The sequence below is a fragment of the Cyanidioschyzon merolae genome, chromosome 19 (assembly GCF_000091205.1).
Source record: "Cyanidioschyzon merolae strain 10D DNA, chromosome 19, complete genome".
In the NCBI taxonomy this organism is placed as follows: domain Eukaryota; phylum Rhodophyta; class Bangiophyceae; order Cyanidiales; family Cyanidiaceae; genus Cyanidioschyzon; species Cyanidioschyzon merolae.
This window is the reverse complement of record NC_010145.1, coordinates 154,695-171,685: the sequence shown is the minus strand read 5'-3', so window position 1 is coordinate 171,685 and position 16,991 is coordinate 154,695. Positions and strand designations below refer to the sequence as shown.

General features: G+C 54.9%; 5 protein-coding genes across 5 annotated transcripts, besides 2 other annotated features; 2 read left to right on the top strand and 3 right to left on the bottom strand.

Moving 5' to 3' along the window:
* Positions 1-150: 150 nt before the first annotated feature.
* Positions 151-1,092, bottom strand: CYME_CMS067C (hypothetical protein; the record flags this gene model as incomplete). The annotated part of the gene is made up of 1 exon (XM_005538689.1): positions 151-1,092. One exon carries the CDS (start codon positions 1,090-1,092, stop codon positions 151-153), a length of 942 nt encoding a protein of 313 aa, XP_005538746.1.
* A 743-nt stretch (positions 1,093-1,835) lies between these two features.
* Positions 1,836-2,845: a sequence feature (possible transcribed region).
* CYME_CMS065C (hypothetical protein) lies at positions 2,270-2,548 on the top strand (the record flags this gene model as incomplete). Its single annotated transcript, XM_005538688.1, has 1 exon — positions 2,270-2,548. The coding sequence occupies one exon, from the start codon at positions 2,270-2,272 to the stop codon at positions 2,546-2,548; it is 279 nt and encodes a 92-aa protein (XP_005538745.1).
* Positions 2,846-3,496: 651 nt separating the features above from the next.
* On the bottom strand, positions 3,497-6,223 carry CYME_CMS064C (hypothetical protein, conserved; the record flags this gene model as incomplete). The annotated part of the gene is made up of 1 exon (XM_005538687.1): positions 3,497-6,223. One exon carries the CDS (start codon positions 6,221-6,223, stop codon positions 3,497-3,499), a length of 2,727 nt encoding a protein of 908 aa, XP_005538744.1.
* Positions 6,224-6,889: 666 nt separating this feature from the next.
* Positions 6,890-8,897: a sequence feature (possible transcribed region).
* Positions 8,898-11,162: 2,265 nt separating this feature from the next.
* CYME_CMS062C (similar to chromosome segregation protein SepB) lies at positions 11,163-14,651 on the top strand (the record flags this gene model as incomplete). The annotated part of the gene is made up of 1 exon (XM_005538686.1): positions 11,163-14,651. One exon carries the CDS (start codon positions 11,163-11,165, stop codon positions 14,649-14,651), a length of 3,489 nt encoding a protein of 1,162 aa, XP_005538743.1.
* A 394-nt stretch (positions 14,652-15,045) lies between these two features.
* CYME_CMS061C (probable peptide methionine sulfoxide reductase) lies at positions 15,046-15,888 on the bottom strand (the record flags this gene model as incomplete). The annotated part of the gene is made up of 1 exon (XM_005538685.1): positions 15,046-15,888. One exon carries the CDS (start codon positions 15,886-15,888, stop codon positions 15,046-15,048), a length of 843 nt encoding a protein of 280 aa, XP_005538742.1.
* Between the last annotated feature and the right edge of the window lie 1,103 nt (positions 15,889-16,991).

Below are 16,991 nucleotides of genomic sequence, written 5' to 3'. Positions count from 1 at the left end.
TGCAGCGGTGCGCCTGCAATGTCATGGATAGTATTATACAGGTCGATACGATACGGATATAGCGACGCATTCGCATGTGCACAAGAGAATGCGCTCGCTCAGTGGTGCAGCGTCGGGTCACGGTCAGCGGCGCTTACTCCGGGCTGGCACCTATTTCCAACAAGCCATTAGAGCGACGACACTGGTCGCAGTGATTCCCAGGAACACCACGATGAAAGGACGCGAATCCCGCAAATATCGATGATTGTACAATGTTCGCTGCCAATGGTAAAAATGCATCGTGCCCGCTGCAATGCAGATTAGGCCAAGGGCAGCATACAGTACCCCGAGAATAATGACGCTGGTTCCGTGCAAGAGCTTTCCAATGGCTGCTCCCGTAAGGACCATACGGAAACTGGTCCGAATCCATGAGAAGAAGGTTCGCTGGTTCGCTGTAAAGTCTTCAACGACATAGGCAGGGTTTTGACGCATTGCCTTCCAGCGGGCTCGTTGTTCTGCCTGCTCGCGTAAAAACCAGGCAGAGCGCTCAACGATCGAGTTCTTGAGGCGCTCGAGGGTCTCGAGGTCGACCTCGCCGTGGAGCGGTTTCCAGCGTCGCAGTGCAGCTCGGATGCGCTGCATAGCCCTGGAAATGGGCTCATTTTGGTCCTCGAGTGGCGGTACGTCCCGCTGAAAGGACCCGCGGTTACCGCTTGGCTCCTCCGTGCGACCGTGTGGCGACTCTACGGTTAACAAGTCAGCTGGTGCAGGCCGCGAGGGTCCGGTCCAGTGTTGAAACACGCCGCCCGAGGCGCCGTTTCCCAGCTCGGTCGCTTTGTGCTGCTTCTCTGACCCTGCATCGGTCAGGGTATCCTTTTCTGATGCATACTGAGGCAAGCTTTGCGACGTAAACAAGTCAATGAGACCGCAATCGGTCAGCTCACGAACCAGAAGGTCGTGAAGCTCCGCCATCACCTCGTCGTGCTCTGTGTTCGCCTCGCTTGGATTCAAAGCACCACCAGTTGAAGAGTGCGAGCGGTTTTCAGAGTTTATCTCGGTGCTTGCGCGGCTGGTCTCGGCTTGACGCCTTCCTCTAAAGTGCAGCAACGTCATCGCTGGTTAAACTCAGCAACGACGAACCGGGCGTTCAAGAGTCCCGACGAAACCAGACAGAACGCAGTGAACAGCTCACCAGGGCTCAACACACCAGCTTGTTACATCGACGAGACCTCTCTCCTGCTGCGCATGTGCAGCAACTCGTCTAGTAGTCGGTGACGATACAACAGACAAGGAGGCCTGGGTAGACAATCACGTACGTCGCTGCGCAGGTGCACAGGGCGCACACCCGCGTGCGCTGGTACACAAACAGGTACGCTGCAGATGCTTCCGAGCAAGCAACGCATCATCATGATCGTCCTGAAAGCATTCGAAAATACCCCAGATTCATACATGCCTGTCTGGGTACTCTCTAGAGAGGCCTGCCGTATCACCGATCTGCAACACTGCTTCTTTTAGAACCGGGGATGCTCGGTCCATGTCCGCTGAGATGGTTGTTGCTCCAGCATCCTGAATGACTGGTTTCAACCAGGGCACCGATTCGAGTGTGCAGCACAGAATGTTTTCCATGTAATGGCGCTAGAGCGCCCTACAAGAACTGCTCGAATATCTATGGAAATCTCCATGCGTAGAGGCACTGGTAGGGCGCCGCACTTGCAGATCATTCGCAACGTTTGTCTCGAACAGGTGGTGAGCCCGTGTGCTGCACCCAAATTAGAACAAGGTGGAGCGCGTTCAGATGGTTCCATTCGGGGTGCACTCTACATCCATGTCAGCGTAGTATGAAAATGCACCTCTTATGCGGGTATGCGAGCTAAAGTTTAAGTGTGTTCTCGGGCGTCGTCAAGACCAGCCCTTACGGTTTCTGGTGCGACTGCCTCTCGGTCCTTTCGCTTCTCTCCGTGTTTCCATACGCCTCCGTTTCCTCTCACGCCAGCAGCGTTCTCCTTCGTCGAAGGACATGGAGTGCAGCGCTCATGTGTCGGTCTCGTTGCTTTTGGCTGTGCTCAATGCAGGTCACGTCCAGGCGGACGTTACGAGCTTCGCTTCCCTCGTCGCGCTCATCTTGCTCGTATACAGAATAGATTCGTGCGCTGCAGCAGCGACGCTTGGATAACGGTAGTCGTTCCCGTGTGTTCGCCAAACACCCTCGTCATCCGAGCGTCGCCCTATCGCGCGTGATGCCTACACGCTTTGCCCGTGTTCGTGCTATTCGCAGTAAACGAGGTTCGACATGGAACCCGCCGCTGTTTCCACTCCTGAGCGGACGCTTGGCAAGTACGCTGTCCGCTGCACTCGAAAGCGCACGCTGCTCCGTTCGATAGAGCGTATGCGGAACGCGATCGTATCCAGGATAATAGAGGTATCTGCAGCAAAGTCCAGGTCGGTGCACGATGTCGAGCATTCTCGATGCGTCGACGCTGACTCGGTCAGAAGCGGTGAGGCGCTCGCCGCCCCGGAAGCGATCGCTGCGCTAACCCAAGCCCTAGTCGACGATGCTCTCACATTCTAGCAGGAGAGACGGGAGACCCTGCCAGCATAGCCCGGTGAGATGGATCAAGCTGAGCGTGAATGCAGTTCCGTCGATGCCCACGAAGGCAGACGGATTTGCCGTTCAATCGATCAGGATCATTTGACGTGACAGGTTCAGTGACTGTTGGGGATGCGCTTACAAAGCGGCCGCTACGGGGCGTTGTCGAGGTATTATCCGCGTCAATCTGGCGGTACGAGTAGCCGCACTCACGAGCCTCTGTGATACGGAAAGATGGAAAACACGAAGATTGTGTGACTGAAGCATACGAAACGGTAGCAAAGGAGGAGAGCGGACGCTTGTACATACGATTTGGTCAGTGACATGTATTCTGTTGCGATCCCGTATTCGATAGCAACACGTAATGTTTTGATTCCAGCGCACTAAAAAATTCCAGCACCAACTAGTCGATAGCGGCACACTGAATAGACAAGCTGGAGCCCCGAAACCACGTATGAATCCGTACGCACCTACTGCTGCACCTCGAATGCCAATGGTGCATCTAAGATCGCTCAGAAAAAATCATATGAAAAGGAACATAGCGGATGGGTCAATGTTCCATGTTTATCTGAATCCGGTGTAGCGCATCGTACTTGCCTTCCGGGCCCGAAAACCTTTCAGACGGCGAAATCGAGTCTAAGACGTCCGTGCAGGTAATCATATTGTACCGTCTATCGTCTGTTTGCAGAACACGCTACGACAAGGGTCACCAGCCGGAAGACCCGCATGAACCAAAGCCTTGCGCACTGCGGTTCGGTTCGTAAGCGTGAGCCGCTCGGCGACGGGTTCATTGCGAGGATTCCCCGCTTCGAAACAGATGCCTTCTGTATGCCCTGGGGCGTATCGCAATCGCACTACCTACCGGAATCTGCCGCTCGATACGAGTACTTCACACGTGTGAACGTGTCCCCCGGAAAACGAGAGCACGAATCAGACCTCATCAGCAGAATCACCGCTCGTTTCTGGAGATGCTTTGGAGCCCTTCTTCGATCGCGGTTGCAAAGGCCGCGACATGCGCTGCTTTGAGAAGCGTTTCGCAGACCAATCGGTCCATTCTGGATCCTCCGGATGGCGTAAATTCAAGGAGCGTGCAACCTCTACGTAGCCGCCATGGCAAACAATAGCCTCATGGATGTCGATTCCACCGGTTCGTAACAGATCTGCCTCAGTGGGCATCTCACCTGCAGTCCCGTAAATCGGTATCCACATGGTCATCAGCGCCTGAACGAGAACGTTGCGATCCTTCTTCAACGACTCAGGGGGTAGTCGCTCCGCGAGTAGTGGCCACCCGAGACCGCGGGCAACAGTAGCAAGCCCGCCATGAATGCGTTCACAGGCGAAAACAAGGTCTGCACGTCCGTCGAGGCGAAGTTCCTCAGCGGTGGGCATCACTGGTACGTACGCACCGTTGCGTATCGCACCCACGACAGTGCGACAGCGCTTGTTGCCGACGTTCCCAGCGAGGATTTCAGAAACATCGGAATATGCTATTTTTCCTGCTGCGTCAGGGTCGTCTTCGTCGTCTCCTGGGCGACGTACAAAGTCCGCAGCGTAGTTTCGCACGAACTCTGCAATCACTTGTTCGCGTTGTTGTACGTAGAGCAGCAACTCTGCTTCCACGTTGCGCAGGGTATTCCAGTAGCCTTTCGGGCGCTTGGGTGCGGCTGGGCGCAGGTTCAAACGGCGAGCAAACGCATCCCATCCACCATGACGTCGGATAGCGGCAGCGAGATCACGCCGCCCACTTCGAACGATGGTCATGCTCGTGGGCATGACACCGTTCTGTATCCATGCGGCGTGAACTGCACTGTTAACAAAAGCAATGAGTTCCGTCTCCACGTTCTGGATATCGTTCCAGTAGAACGGCGCTCGCGGAGGATCGAGAACCTGCAGTCGAAGGCGCCGTGCCACCTCATACACACCGCCGTGCAGATGGACACCGTACGCCACATCCACACGTCCAGCGCTTATGAGTTCCTGCTGTGTAGGCATCTTGTCATGGGAAAAGCGCGACTTGTGCAAAAATGCCCTCAGTCGCTGTCCGAGGTTTTCGAACTTGCGCCAGAAAGTCTTCGGGCCGTACCAGAAGAGATGCAAGCGGCGTGCCACATTCGCTGCTCCGCCGTGGCGATGGATTGCATTGATCAGGTCCTCCCGGTTGTACATACGAAGCTGCTCGAGGCGCGGCATAATGCCGGGATAGCCATTTTCTTGAACAAAAGCTTGCAATTCAGTGCGCAGATTTTCGAAATCCGACCAGTACCCTCGAGGCCGCGTATGAGTAAGCGCATCCCGCGATAGCCCCAGTTTCGTTGCGACCGTGAGGAAACCGCCGAACTTGCGAATGGCGTAGATCAGGTCGTGCCTGTCGAGAGCCTCGAGCTCCTTTCGATTCGGCATCCGCCAACCCATATTGTTCGCTTGCAGCAGCGCTCGCAACTCATTCTCTAAATTCCGTTCATCAGACCAAAAGTTTCGCGGCTTGCACGGTAGCCGAGATCGCAGGTATCCAAGCTCGGCAGCTAGTCGTGTGTAACCGCCATGCCAACGATGAATGGCCCAGTCGAGGTCATAACGACCAAGTCGAACGAGATCCTGTTGCCGCGGAAAGCGTTTCTGTTTTCCCATCAAGTCCGGGAAAAGACGCAGCAGCTCCGCAACGAGTGCATCGCGATCGCGCCAGGGGGTCTCATCGCTGCTGAGCTGCAGGTTCATTCTTCTGGCTACCTCGAGAAAGCCACCGTTTTCCGCAATCGCGTAAGCAAGAATCCGCTTCTTTGCTGCTACGAGCTCATTGTAGGTAGGCATACGCGGCCGAGTCGTTGGTTCATTTGGGGTCGCCTGTGAAGCGCTGGCATCGGCGGTGCTCTTCCTACGTGACCTTGTTGAGGAATCGCCTCTAAATTCACGAGGAACTGCTTCGGGGCCGTCACGTTCTCTTATAAAACTCCAAATCTCTCGTTCGAGGTTCTTAAAGTCCTTGCGCCAGTACCCAAACGATCGTCGATGCGGCTGGAGGCCACAGCGCTCTGCTACCTTCGCGTAGCCCCCGTGAACAATGATGGCTCGAACGAGATCAGAGCGTTTTGCCTCTCGCAGCTCGTTCGAAGTGGGCATGTATTGGGGTCCGTTTCCGGAGTTTGGGCGCGAGCGCACGAACTCGAGAACCTCACGAACGACGTTGTCGGCGTTCCAGTAACCAGCGGGCCTCTGTTCCCGATGAGGACGGCGGCCCCGTTTCCCCCTGGGGGCAAATTTTGATTCTTCTGCACTGAGCGCTGAGGTTTCCTCGTTGGTGGCGTCGTGAGCCACGTCCTCGAGCAGCGTCGTCCCTGCCCCGGGGTTTTCTCGCTCCAGACTCTTCTCCGACCACTTTTGGAGTGCCTTATTCTTTTGGAGCAGAACCTCCGCATACTTGGATACATTTTGCACCGACTCACTAGTCGCTATCCCCGAGAAGGGCGACTGCTTCTGTGTCCGCGGTTCAGGCACCGCGTCCTCATCCTGCAACAGTCGAAGCGTTTCCGCAGTACGGCGTCCGCGGCTGCGTCGCCAACCGGATACGCAGCTGTGTCTGCCATCGAAACGGGAAAGGTTCCAAGCCGGTGACCTCACCAAAGCTGTACTGTGTATCTTCACGCAAATGAAAGCGTCCATAGGATAAAGGCACTTGCAGAAACTCAGAGAGCAGATTATCGCCAAAAGGCTTCCTTGACGGCTCCAGTACGAACGGCTTGTGTGCGGCCGTGCGATGGATGTCCGGCGTTGCAGCAGCCGTCGTGCGACGTGCACCGGAGGGTTTCGGCTGAGCGCTCTCGGAGCGCAGGTGCCCATACGGCAGAACGGAGTTCTCTTCTGCGGTACCTTGAGCTTTTTTGGGGGGTTCACTGAAGTGCAAGGGGACTCAGAGAGTTTGCATCTTGAACGCATAGCGGTGACGGGTGCCTCGGACTCGCAGGGCACGTCTCGCCGTCCCTGATGCGCAACGGAGCGTACCAACTCGAGGAGCGTCCGATGGAGCGAGCGCGCGTTATGGGGGCGCTGCAGGCCCACCTTTCTGCTGAGGTGGAAAGCGTTACGCCCCGAGTACCGGCAACCTGTGTCCATCGTCGTAGATACTGGTTCATTGCACTGATTCTATACCATGAAAAGCGTGCGCGGAAACAAACTAGCGCCAAGGCGCGACGTATTGGGTATGACTGCAGCCTGTTCCTATAGGTATATTGCGAGCGTGGTCAGTATTGAGGCAGGTGAGGCGTGCTGGCACAACTTTAGGCGCTGCAACGTGTCGGTTAATGATATGAGATCTCGCGTGAATGGAATAGCAGGCTCGAGTGTTCGCGAAAAAGTTGAGGCCAAATGACGCCGATAGAATCTTTCAATGTGTAGAGAGAGAAACACTTCATCGTTTCTGGGTCAGTTTTGATGTTTGCAGGGTGCACGTAACTTCTCTGCGCTTGAACGTCTGTTTCACAGTTTGTATATGGGACTTCGACAGTTCACTTCTTCCCGACAAGTCTGTCATGAAAAAGGCGCCTAGACCGGACTGGTTACAGCATACTGACGAAAGCATTGAAAGCTGCAAACGTGGATAGGTGCACGATCCAGAGGCTAGGTAACCGAGGCGCGTCGACACTCGAAGCGTATCCGGGGGAATGGGACTAGTCGCACTCGCATTGGTCTTGGCCCCGGAACGTTCTCACAACATGGTCGTCTGCTGGCTTGCATGGACAAGCTAAGAGTGTGTTTCCGGCCCGGTGCCGCAGGCAAATGGTGAACTGCATATAGGCCGCGGTATCATGGAACATACTTCGCTGGTTTAGGGGCTCCTTGATCGCGGAGCGCGAGGTGTGAAACTTTGTTTTGGAACGGTTATGTGGAGAACTGAACTCGGGCTCCAGCGCTGCGGCGCCATGTCGTGCTCGTATCGCTTTTAGACTAAACCCCCCGGATAGGGCGCTGATGACTCTAGCGTGTCTAGTCTGCTGGAACCTGCATGGGTGCACTCTTGGCTCTGGATACGTGCTTGGCCTCGGGCTGTAAGCGGCATGAATTTGGCTGTGGCTATGTTAGGACGTCGGCCCTGCAGCTGCACCAAGTTCGTTGCGCCCAGAGCAGTCCATTCTAGAACAGCTGTATCAGCACGCCCTTTTTGATTTTGGTTGCTTATCGCGCAAATATCGAACAATGGGGGTTGCTCCTGTAGACTGGAGAAATGTCTGCGAAAGACTTTATTCCGGGACTGCAAGCATGCGGGAAACACACTCATGGATACATTTCAGTTATCCTGCGGTCAAGCGGTAGATGCACGATGCAATCGCGGAGTTCAGACAGTGGACGTCGTGCACCCCAAACATTGCTTGTCAAAGACGCTCTGCATGAAGGTGTCATTGTCAATCAAGGTCACGCCATGTGTTCACTAAGAGAAACGATTGGAGATGCCACAGTTTCTAAAGATTTCGTACCGTTGGTACGAGTGGGTACGAAGGTATGCCGATGGGCAAGGGCAAAGGTACGCTTCCGAGCGAGACCATGGCGTATGGAACAAAACTTAATCGATTCCACCGTGAAGCACGAACGCTTATCACCGGACGGATTCGTGGTCGTCTCACTCGATGCGGCTGCACTCGGAAGAAATTGTAGATCTTTGTACAGGTGTTCAGTAACCGGCAAAGCGCTGTTTGCAAAGAAGGGAAAAGCGAGCACCCTTACAACATTAGCCGAGGCGACGATTCTATCATGTAGTCGCCCGTACATCTCCAAACAGACAGGTGTTGTTCAAGAAATCACTCTCCGTCGAAGCAGTATTGAGGTCTTCTGCTTCCCACACCCTTTTAGCTTGTACCTTGGCAAACTCGCCCTCCATCACGCAAACACGACCATGGAGTACGCAGCTGAGATCGGTGTTGAGCTGCTGTTCGTGCGAGCGTTTTTCCCGGGTTTCAATTCAGCCGCAAGCATTTTCGCTGTTCGCAAGTACCTTTCTTATGCTCGTGGTTCCATAGACGAGTTTTTCGCACCCGCGACACCGTTCTTCAGCTAATGTTCCTTGGAAAATTCGTTTTCTACTTTCAATAGCCCTGAACTGCTCTGATACTCCTCCGCTCGTGCGCAGATGCGTGGGTTCGGGACCTACACGCGAGCTGCATTCCGTGGGTCTGCTCGCGAACATGAATGAGTTGATACGGCGCTTGCGGAATCCCAGATGCTTTGATAGGAAAGGTGAGATTCGGTTCCAACTTACACTCAATTCCTTTGAGTCTCGATCGAAAACGATTTTGGAGGATGGCAACCGGTTCATGCCACTCAGTGATGTAAAGGAGAAGGCGATTGATGTACGAGACCAAGAGCAGAACGATACTTCTCAAAAATGGACGATGATGACGAGAACGGGAAAACTGCCGGAGCGAAAGAATCCGTCTCAAACCGTTTTCGTGAACTCAGCACGAACACAAATCGACGGAGAGCATCTTGCGAACTTCGAGATGCGGGACGTTATGAAGGGCTTTGTAGCGTCTCCCTCGATGAAGGCTAGCGTAACTTGTCTCGCCTCGACGTTCCTCGTCAAGCGACAGATCGTAGGTATTCCGAAAGCAGGGCTGCTAGCTGTCCATATTCATCTGGAATATTTCGATCTAAGCTTCATGCCACAACATAATGGATGCTCGAAGCAGCAGATGCCATGCGACCTGTTTTTTCGAGGGAGCATTACGACCCGGAGTCGGTGTGACGGATGCCAGGAGGCATACCGATAAGTGCAGTGATGGCGTCAGCACTCGTCTCGACGCTCTGAGCACCACGCATCAAGCAAAGCGGGCTGCATTGTACATTTTATTCAGAGAGTCCATGAGCATTGAAACGCAAGTGAGGATCATTTTTTTAGGAGTGCTTAGGTGCGCGCTGCGGTCGCCACGAGTTTCGTTTCTGCGTACGCAAGAAGGGTGCTTTCGCGAATTTGTTCCGTGAGTGGGAAAAGCCATGGTCCGATGAGGTGCGTCGTCTGGGGACAGCCCACGGCGCTGGATGGAGTGTTGGGCGCAGGCGCTACATCCTTGACCCTCGCCCAGAGCATTGAACGTGTACCGGAGTCGATGCTGTACGATTCCCATGGATGCGTTGACGGCAACATACGTGGATCATGACCACGAGCGCACGCTGAAACAGGTATAGAGGAAGAGCGCGAAAAAGAGATGCACACACGAGATGGCATTTATGCAAGCTGGTCGAACTTCAGATGACGAGTAATTGCGGGTGAACGGTTCGCAATGGTGTGAGATTCCACCAGCAGCATTGCGCGCAAACAATATCTTTACCAAGACGTGAACGCCTCGATCTACATTCGGATATGCGTTGTGATTCGGGAGCTTCCAGCGGCTTCGTGTCGGGCGAACATTCGAGGCAATCGTTCTGTAATCGGAGCGGCTATTGTGCTCAAACGCTGCAGGCTTACCTTGGAAAATGGTCAGTGACCAGGATAGAGGGCACTAGATCTTCCCCTGGAGACAGGAACTGGTTTGACGCCGTTCAGCAATCCAGAAAAGCAAGAGCGCCTTCTAAGTACACATGATCTGTTTTCCCCGGCAAATGGTGTACGATAATGGTGTCGCATTATTCGATATCACTGAAAATATTATGGATTGCCCCCATTGGGTCTCTGAATGCAGCTGTGCATAGCGAAGGCGATACAGAAACGCTGAATCCGCGCTGCGTGATGTAACTGCCAAAGCTTCTGGAAAAGTAGGCGACACATATCGTTTGTGGAAACACATCGCAAGTCCGAATCCAGCACAGTGTACCTGGATGGTGGCACCTGGAACTATCAAATCGAAAGTTTTGGGTCGTTTGCTTCCATTCTTGTCTCAATGCCGATACACCTTTTCCGATGTATGAACCTGAGGTTAGTGGTCTCGCAAACAAGAGGCTCGTAGAGGCTGCGTCCACGCACGCGAAGCGCGTTCCTGCTGAACATCCAACTCTCTGTATGCTTCTGCTGGACGCTCAAAGATCACGCGCTTTATAAGCGATCTTGGGATTGCAAGGCGCTGCTTCTGTAAAAAAAAATTCTCCGCCGCAGGAGTAGTACCTGATCGCGTTCTACGACGAGACGTCATCCGCGCGATAGAGAGCGGCGTTCGTTCGACACCTGGTCAGGGATACTGCCCTGACATGCTGCTTCATGTCCACGAAGCTCGCCAAAATGTGCGGGGCATGTATCCTATCGCCTTGTGTGAGTCAGCAAAAAAACGCGCGCGCACACACACAAACATGGTCTGCATCGGACCTGCAGGCAGGTACCGCCGGCTCATTTGCTCCGATCTGCCTCCGCGGGTGCTGCGATCCCGACGCACGCCTTGGTGCTGTCGTGTCTCAGGGAATCGAAACTGCACGCGTTTCGCGCCAAATCTGGAGTGCGCCTCCGAACGGCTCTGCACGCGCGAAGCGCCTCTCAGCGGACTTGACATTGCGTGCATGCATGCGTGCGGCAGTGTGAAGCGTATCCAAGTGCATGGCAAATGTTGTGTATATGCGCTTTGTGTGCTGAGCAACGTATCTGAGCATCTGCGCACGTCTTAGAGTCAACCGGTTTTCTTCTACGATGGAAACGATAGTTTGTCACCCACCTGGCACTTGTTCGCTGGCTGTTGGTGCTCAGAGTCCCGGCGCTGGTGCTTCTCCAGTAACGTTTGTATTCACAGGCGGATCAGACGGAAGAGTGCTCGGACGTTCGGTGAAGACGGACGCAGGGAATCGACTCTCGGTCACGAAAGAGTGTGACTGGGTATGGGAAGCTGAACCGAATGGTCCCGGTGCAGTCAGCGCTATATGGTCGCTGGCGCTTTCGCCCTGCTGCAGCTTTCTTGTGGTTGCAGATGACGCATCACAAGTGTCGCTTGTTTCCGTATCGACGAGAGAGACGCTCGCCGTACTCTGTCGGACCCCTGTACCGGCAAATTATGTCGCTTTTGGTGGTGCAGGCGAGTACGTGATTGTATGTGGGCGCGAGCCGGCGACAGTTCGCCTCGTGTATCTGGACGAGGGTCCTCGCATCGATATTCTGCGGCCGAGCGAGGAGGACCCGGCCTACGATGAGGTCGTGCAGTACAGCGTCATAGATCTGGCGGTCGATCCGCTTGGCTGCTACTTTGCCACCGTCCATGAGGTGCCCTCGGGGCAAGGACGCGCAACGTCCACTGCCCGAACTCCTGCCGCAATGGCGAACGTTTGTCTCTGGTCTGTTGATGCCCAACGGGTCATTGGCTTCGGGGTCGGAAGAATACGTCATGCATGTTGCGCGCGATTTTCACCAGACGGGCAGATTCTGGCTGTTGGAGATCGCACAGGTCGGGTGCACTTTCTAGAACGCGACTCCTGGGAGAATGCGGGGTATCCTGTTTTTGATGTTCAGGTCTGGGCACGAGCGCAGTGCCCGGCTGGTTCGCATGTCGATAAGCCCATCTCCATATCGACGCTCGCATGGGATGCTCGCTCGACGACACGTTTGGTGGTAACCGCGAAGCTCCAGGAGGATAATGGTGACACGATCATTCTCTATGACCTCGCTGATGCAGCATCACGGCAACTAGGCGTCGCTGAAGCAGAGATTCGGGCATTGGCTTGTTGCCCTGTTTCCTCGGTGACCTATTATCTTGATCTTTTGGGGCAACTTGGGGTTGTCACGCTGCCAGCTGAGCGCGGAACGATCTCCTCCAGAGGGAGCGAGAGACTCTCTACGTCTCTGTTGGATAATGGAACCGTGGATGCGCATTGCGGACATCACCAAAGTCGAGAAGGCGCCCACACTGGTGAGGCATCGACGAGAAACGCAGAGACGCCCGGGTCGACCACAAAATTGGTGCGCGGCACTTCGCTGCAGGTGCAGACTTCAAATTCGTTGACATTCAAAGAGGCAGCTTCTAGGCCGTCTCAAGGTGGAAGCACCCCGAGCGATGATGATTCCGAACGTGTGTCAAGCGTGTCTCAACGGGAGCCTGCAGGCGAAACTGATGATGATGATGATGATGATGGGAATGACGATTCGGATGTGGGCGACACGACACTGAGCTCGCGAAAGCGTCGCCGCTTCGCAACAGGGTTGTCTCATGGGCGATCTTCCTGCTGCTGCGACCGTACGTGCCAACAGCCGTTCCAGATCGGATCCACGCTCGATTTGGGCGCGAAGCGGCGAATTTTACAGTGGAACCTCACAGGCTGCCTGACATCATTGCCCGCTGGCTCAGCAGTTGCGACGAGCGAGGAACCCGCCAGACAGATTGAGCTCGAGTTTAGCGATGTTAGCAAGCGATCCATTCGATTTCCAGACCGTTATGGTTTCCAGTACGGCACCTTGAATGCATATGGGATACTGCTAGGGGCCCAGAGCGGGCAGGGCGGATCAGATCGTCCTGCATTGATATATTATCGTCCTCACGAGTCGTGGTCTCTACAGAGCGACTGGATACGATTCCTGCCGCCACAGGAGGACCCTATTGCCCTCTGCATGAGTAAGTTCTGGGTTGCAGTGGCGACCAGCGCCCAGTCGGTTCACCTCTACTCTTTCACGGGACTAATCACCGACAGTTTCCACCCTGGTCTGAATGGCAGCATTCTGACGATGGTAGCAAGTGAAAATCTCTTGTGCATTCTTTCGCGGAGTCACGGGCCCGATGGAGCAGGGGAGTATATGCTGCTGCGCATTCACCAGAATGGATACGTGAGCGAATGTCTCGTTCGCGGCAACCTGCCGATATGCCCCGCTGTGCGCGCTCGCCCTCGGGCGAAGAGGCTTCAGCACCTTGAGACGTCGCGTCTGGTTTGGGTCGGTCTTACGGACACAAAACGAGACACATCCTCCGAAGCTGCCGATTCTACGTCGGATGCGAGTGAGGATTGCGCGCTATGGATATATTTCGCGTCTGGTCACCTTTTTACGCTGCGAGCGTGGACCTTTGGCTGCTACCGTTCAGCCACTTGGAACTGGACGCACGGTTGCCATCCGTTGTCCAGTCTCCAACGCGGATCCATGCACTTGACCTGGCACCTGGCACTGACAAGTGAACGAACTCGGCAAGCATTGGCCGAAGCAGATGGTGAAGAGATTTTCGATCCCGACCGACAATGGTTTTATCCGCTCGGCGTGAAGAATCGCGTTCTTCATGGCATTATCTTGCCTGCAGACGCGACGAGTCCTCTGCCGTATCCTCGATCGCAACTGCGCCAGGTACCGCTCGAACGATTCCCTTGGCCGCTTGCCCAGGATAGCCAGTATTCGGAACTCGAGCAAGCCTATCTCAGGACGGTTGCATCAATCCGCGCCACGCGGTCTGCGTTGTTTGACGCAATCGCTTTTTCCCGGACAACGACAGTAGATGGCACACAATACCAGCATAGCGAACACGAAATGCTTGAGGCGCTCGCGCAAAAAGCACGGGAACTGCAGCGCCAAGCAGATAAGACCCTTCTGTATCTCATCGAGGAAGCTTGCGAGAAACAACGTGACCGCCGCGTCCTTGACTTGGCTTCACGACTGTCGAGTGCTGCTGCTTTCAAGGTAGCTGTACAGATTGCCAACCGTCTCAAACGAGCGATTCTCGCCGAGAAAATCACCCAGTTCGCACAGATTCGCATAGAGGAGCTCGAGTCCTCTAAGTCCGTTGTCGAGCAGCTGCTCGCTGCAGCGCATGCTGACGCACAAGCGAATATAGCGAGCGAACGAGCACCGAGCTTCCTTGCTCAACCGTCTGGAAACGATGATGCGCGTAGATCTAGGTCAACTTCTGATCCCGAGGAAGCAGCGACCGGCACAGAGTCGCATCCGAAACGTCCAGCGATCGATGCAGATGCGGCGCCAAGCGCTGATGCTCCAGCGCGACCCGAGGAAACCTCAAGCAACACAGCCGTGGCCGCAGGTGGGCCATCGGTACGCGCGGCTGCAGCGTTAGCACGGAAATCCGCTCATCTCTCTGCGAGAGTCGCGGAGCGGCTATTGCAATTCACCCAATCCAGCCCGGCCGAGAAAGGCGCAAGCCGCACGGCATCGTCGCGCTCGCTGCATTCACTTGCGGCCTGGAGCTCGAATTCTACCTGACCCCAGGTCATGGGGGTTCAGTCTGAATCCGAGTTGCATGGTGGCCTTGAAACAGCATGTATGGTTACCGGATGAAGAAGAATCAGTGCACTGGGTGCACAGCTCGTTGCGTGACGGCTCGCAAGTCGCCCGGCAGCTGCTTGTCCAGATTCATCCTCTCTAAACGCTCTCGAGCGGCGACGCGAAGCGCATTCTCCACACTTGGGCATCTATCTGTAGCCGGGCATTCATGGATACTAGTTTGCCGCGACTCGTTGCGTTTGTTCTCAGGTAACAGTGCGCAGCTCTAAAAGCATGATGTTTAAACCAGTGCGCGCTTTTACATCCGCTGCTGTTTTCTCGAACTCGAGCGCCTTGCCTCGGTGACTTGGGCCTCACACATCCTCCCCGTATATCACTCACGCGCTGCTGCTGCTGCTGCTGCCGCCTCCATCTCTTTCAGCGCGCTTCGTATCGCCTCGGGATTATACAGTCTTGTCCCGCCCAGTCCACAGTAGCCACCCGGGTTCTTCGCCAAGTACTGCTGATGGTATTCCTCTGCAAAGTAAAACGGGTTATCAGCGGCAGGTAGGAGCTCGGTGACAATCCTTCCGTACCCGTTCTCTCTTAACGTCTTGTCGAACGCAGCCCGTGTTGCTTCCGCAAGTCGCTTTTGTTCATCATCCGCATAGATAATCACGGAGCGGTACTGCGTGCCGACGTCGTTTCCCTGTCGGTTCAACTGGGTCGGGTCGTGCGCAGACCAGAACACGTCGAGCAGCGTCAAATAATCGACTTTCTGAGGATCATAGACCACTCTCACCACCTCAGCGTGTCCAGTGCGCCCTGAGCATACCTCGTAGTAGGTCGGGTCCGGCAAGCTGCCGCCTGCGTACCCCACAGCGGTACTGTACACGCCTGGTGTCTGGAAGAAGCGCCGTTCCAGTCCCCAGAAACAGCCGCCCCCGAAAACAGCCACGCGCATGCCCTCTGGAACGGTCTTCAACGGTGTCCCCAGAACGTAGTGTTTCTCGGGAACAGGCATCGGTTTTCGTGACCCTGCGGCCGGTGAAGCGCTCTCGCGTCCAAACAGGCCACTGAAAAGGCCCATCGCAAGCGAGCTCGTGCCACGACTAGAGCGAGTTCTCGTGTATCGACACTGTCGCAAAGCGAGCGCGCGGTTGGTGAAACGAATGTATCTTGTCCTGGATATGAAAACGCAACGCAAGGAGAGGAAACCAGGTGCCAGAAACGCCATAATGTCTGCAAGAATCCCGTTTCCGACCAGAATGGTAACGCGCAGAATGTTCGTTCACGCTTCCACTGAACAGAACAGCGGGATGCACGTTGCGGCTGAAGATTGCGGAACAGGTGCAGCGACGCTTCGTATCTGTTTCGATCTGCGCTAGCGGGAATCGCAACAGATGCCATGTTGCCATTCGTACAATAGCGTCTATCGCTCCGTGACGGTGATCAGTGTGCAGGGTAGACATCCTAGGTCGTGCTTGTTCGATTGATTCATCAGATGCCGTCGAATATCTGTATTTTTGCCATTAGGATGTAAGCATCTATCGCTCAGTGACGGTGATCGGTGTGCAGGGTAGACATCCTAGGTCGTGCTTGTTCGATTGATTCATCAGATGCCGTCGAATATCTGTATTTTTGCCATTAGGATGCATCGCGTCCACGATGCTCAGCACGAATTGTACGTCAGAGGCAGCTGCTTCTATCATTACCTGTCCAGTTGCGAATAGATGCTTGCATCGATGTCTGCAGAACGCACGATTCCGAAGCATCCTGGACTGGTGGACGCGCTTGTTGATCGCGTAGGTGTGGGTGTAGCTTCCGAGGTGCCTGGTACCCGAGCAGCCATCCGAGTGCTTTAATGTCCCTCTAAAATAACGTTAACCTTGCATCCGGTACGCGTTTCGATACAGCGAACTTGCATTGAGACAACAGCTGTTTCGTGCATGCCTATGCTCGCTACTTTCAATGCTTCGACCAGGGGTCCATGGCCATGCACGTCCACCATACTACGTACAGCAACATGAGCAGCAGATCTGGAAGCAACGCAGGGCGCCGAAACAGCAAACGCTCTAGTCGAGGCGTTCCACACGACGGCAGGTGCTACTCGATCCGGTGTGCAGCGCTAGCAATCCTCAGTACACACGCGGCGCTCTTATTTGGTAGACTGAAAACAACTGCGCCAAGGAAACGTCAGACAGGTGACTATGGTATTGCGCGGGGATCCTAGTCAGCATCGGCGTTGGCTGGGTGGCGCGCTCTCTACGTTTACCAGCGCTCCAAGTTCGATACCCAGTTTCACATACACCGTATCACATATGCATACAAACCAGTCCG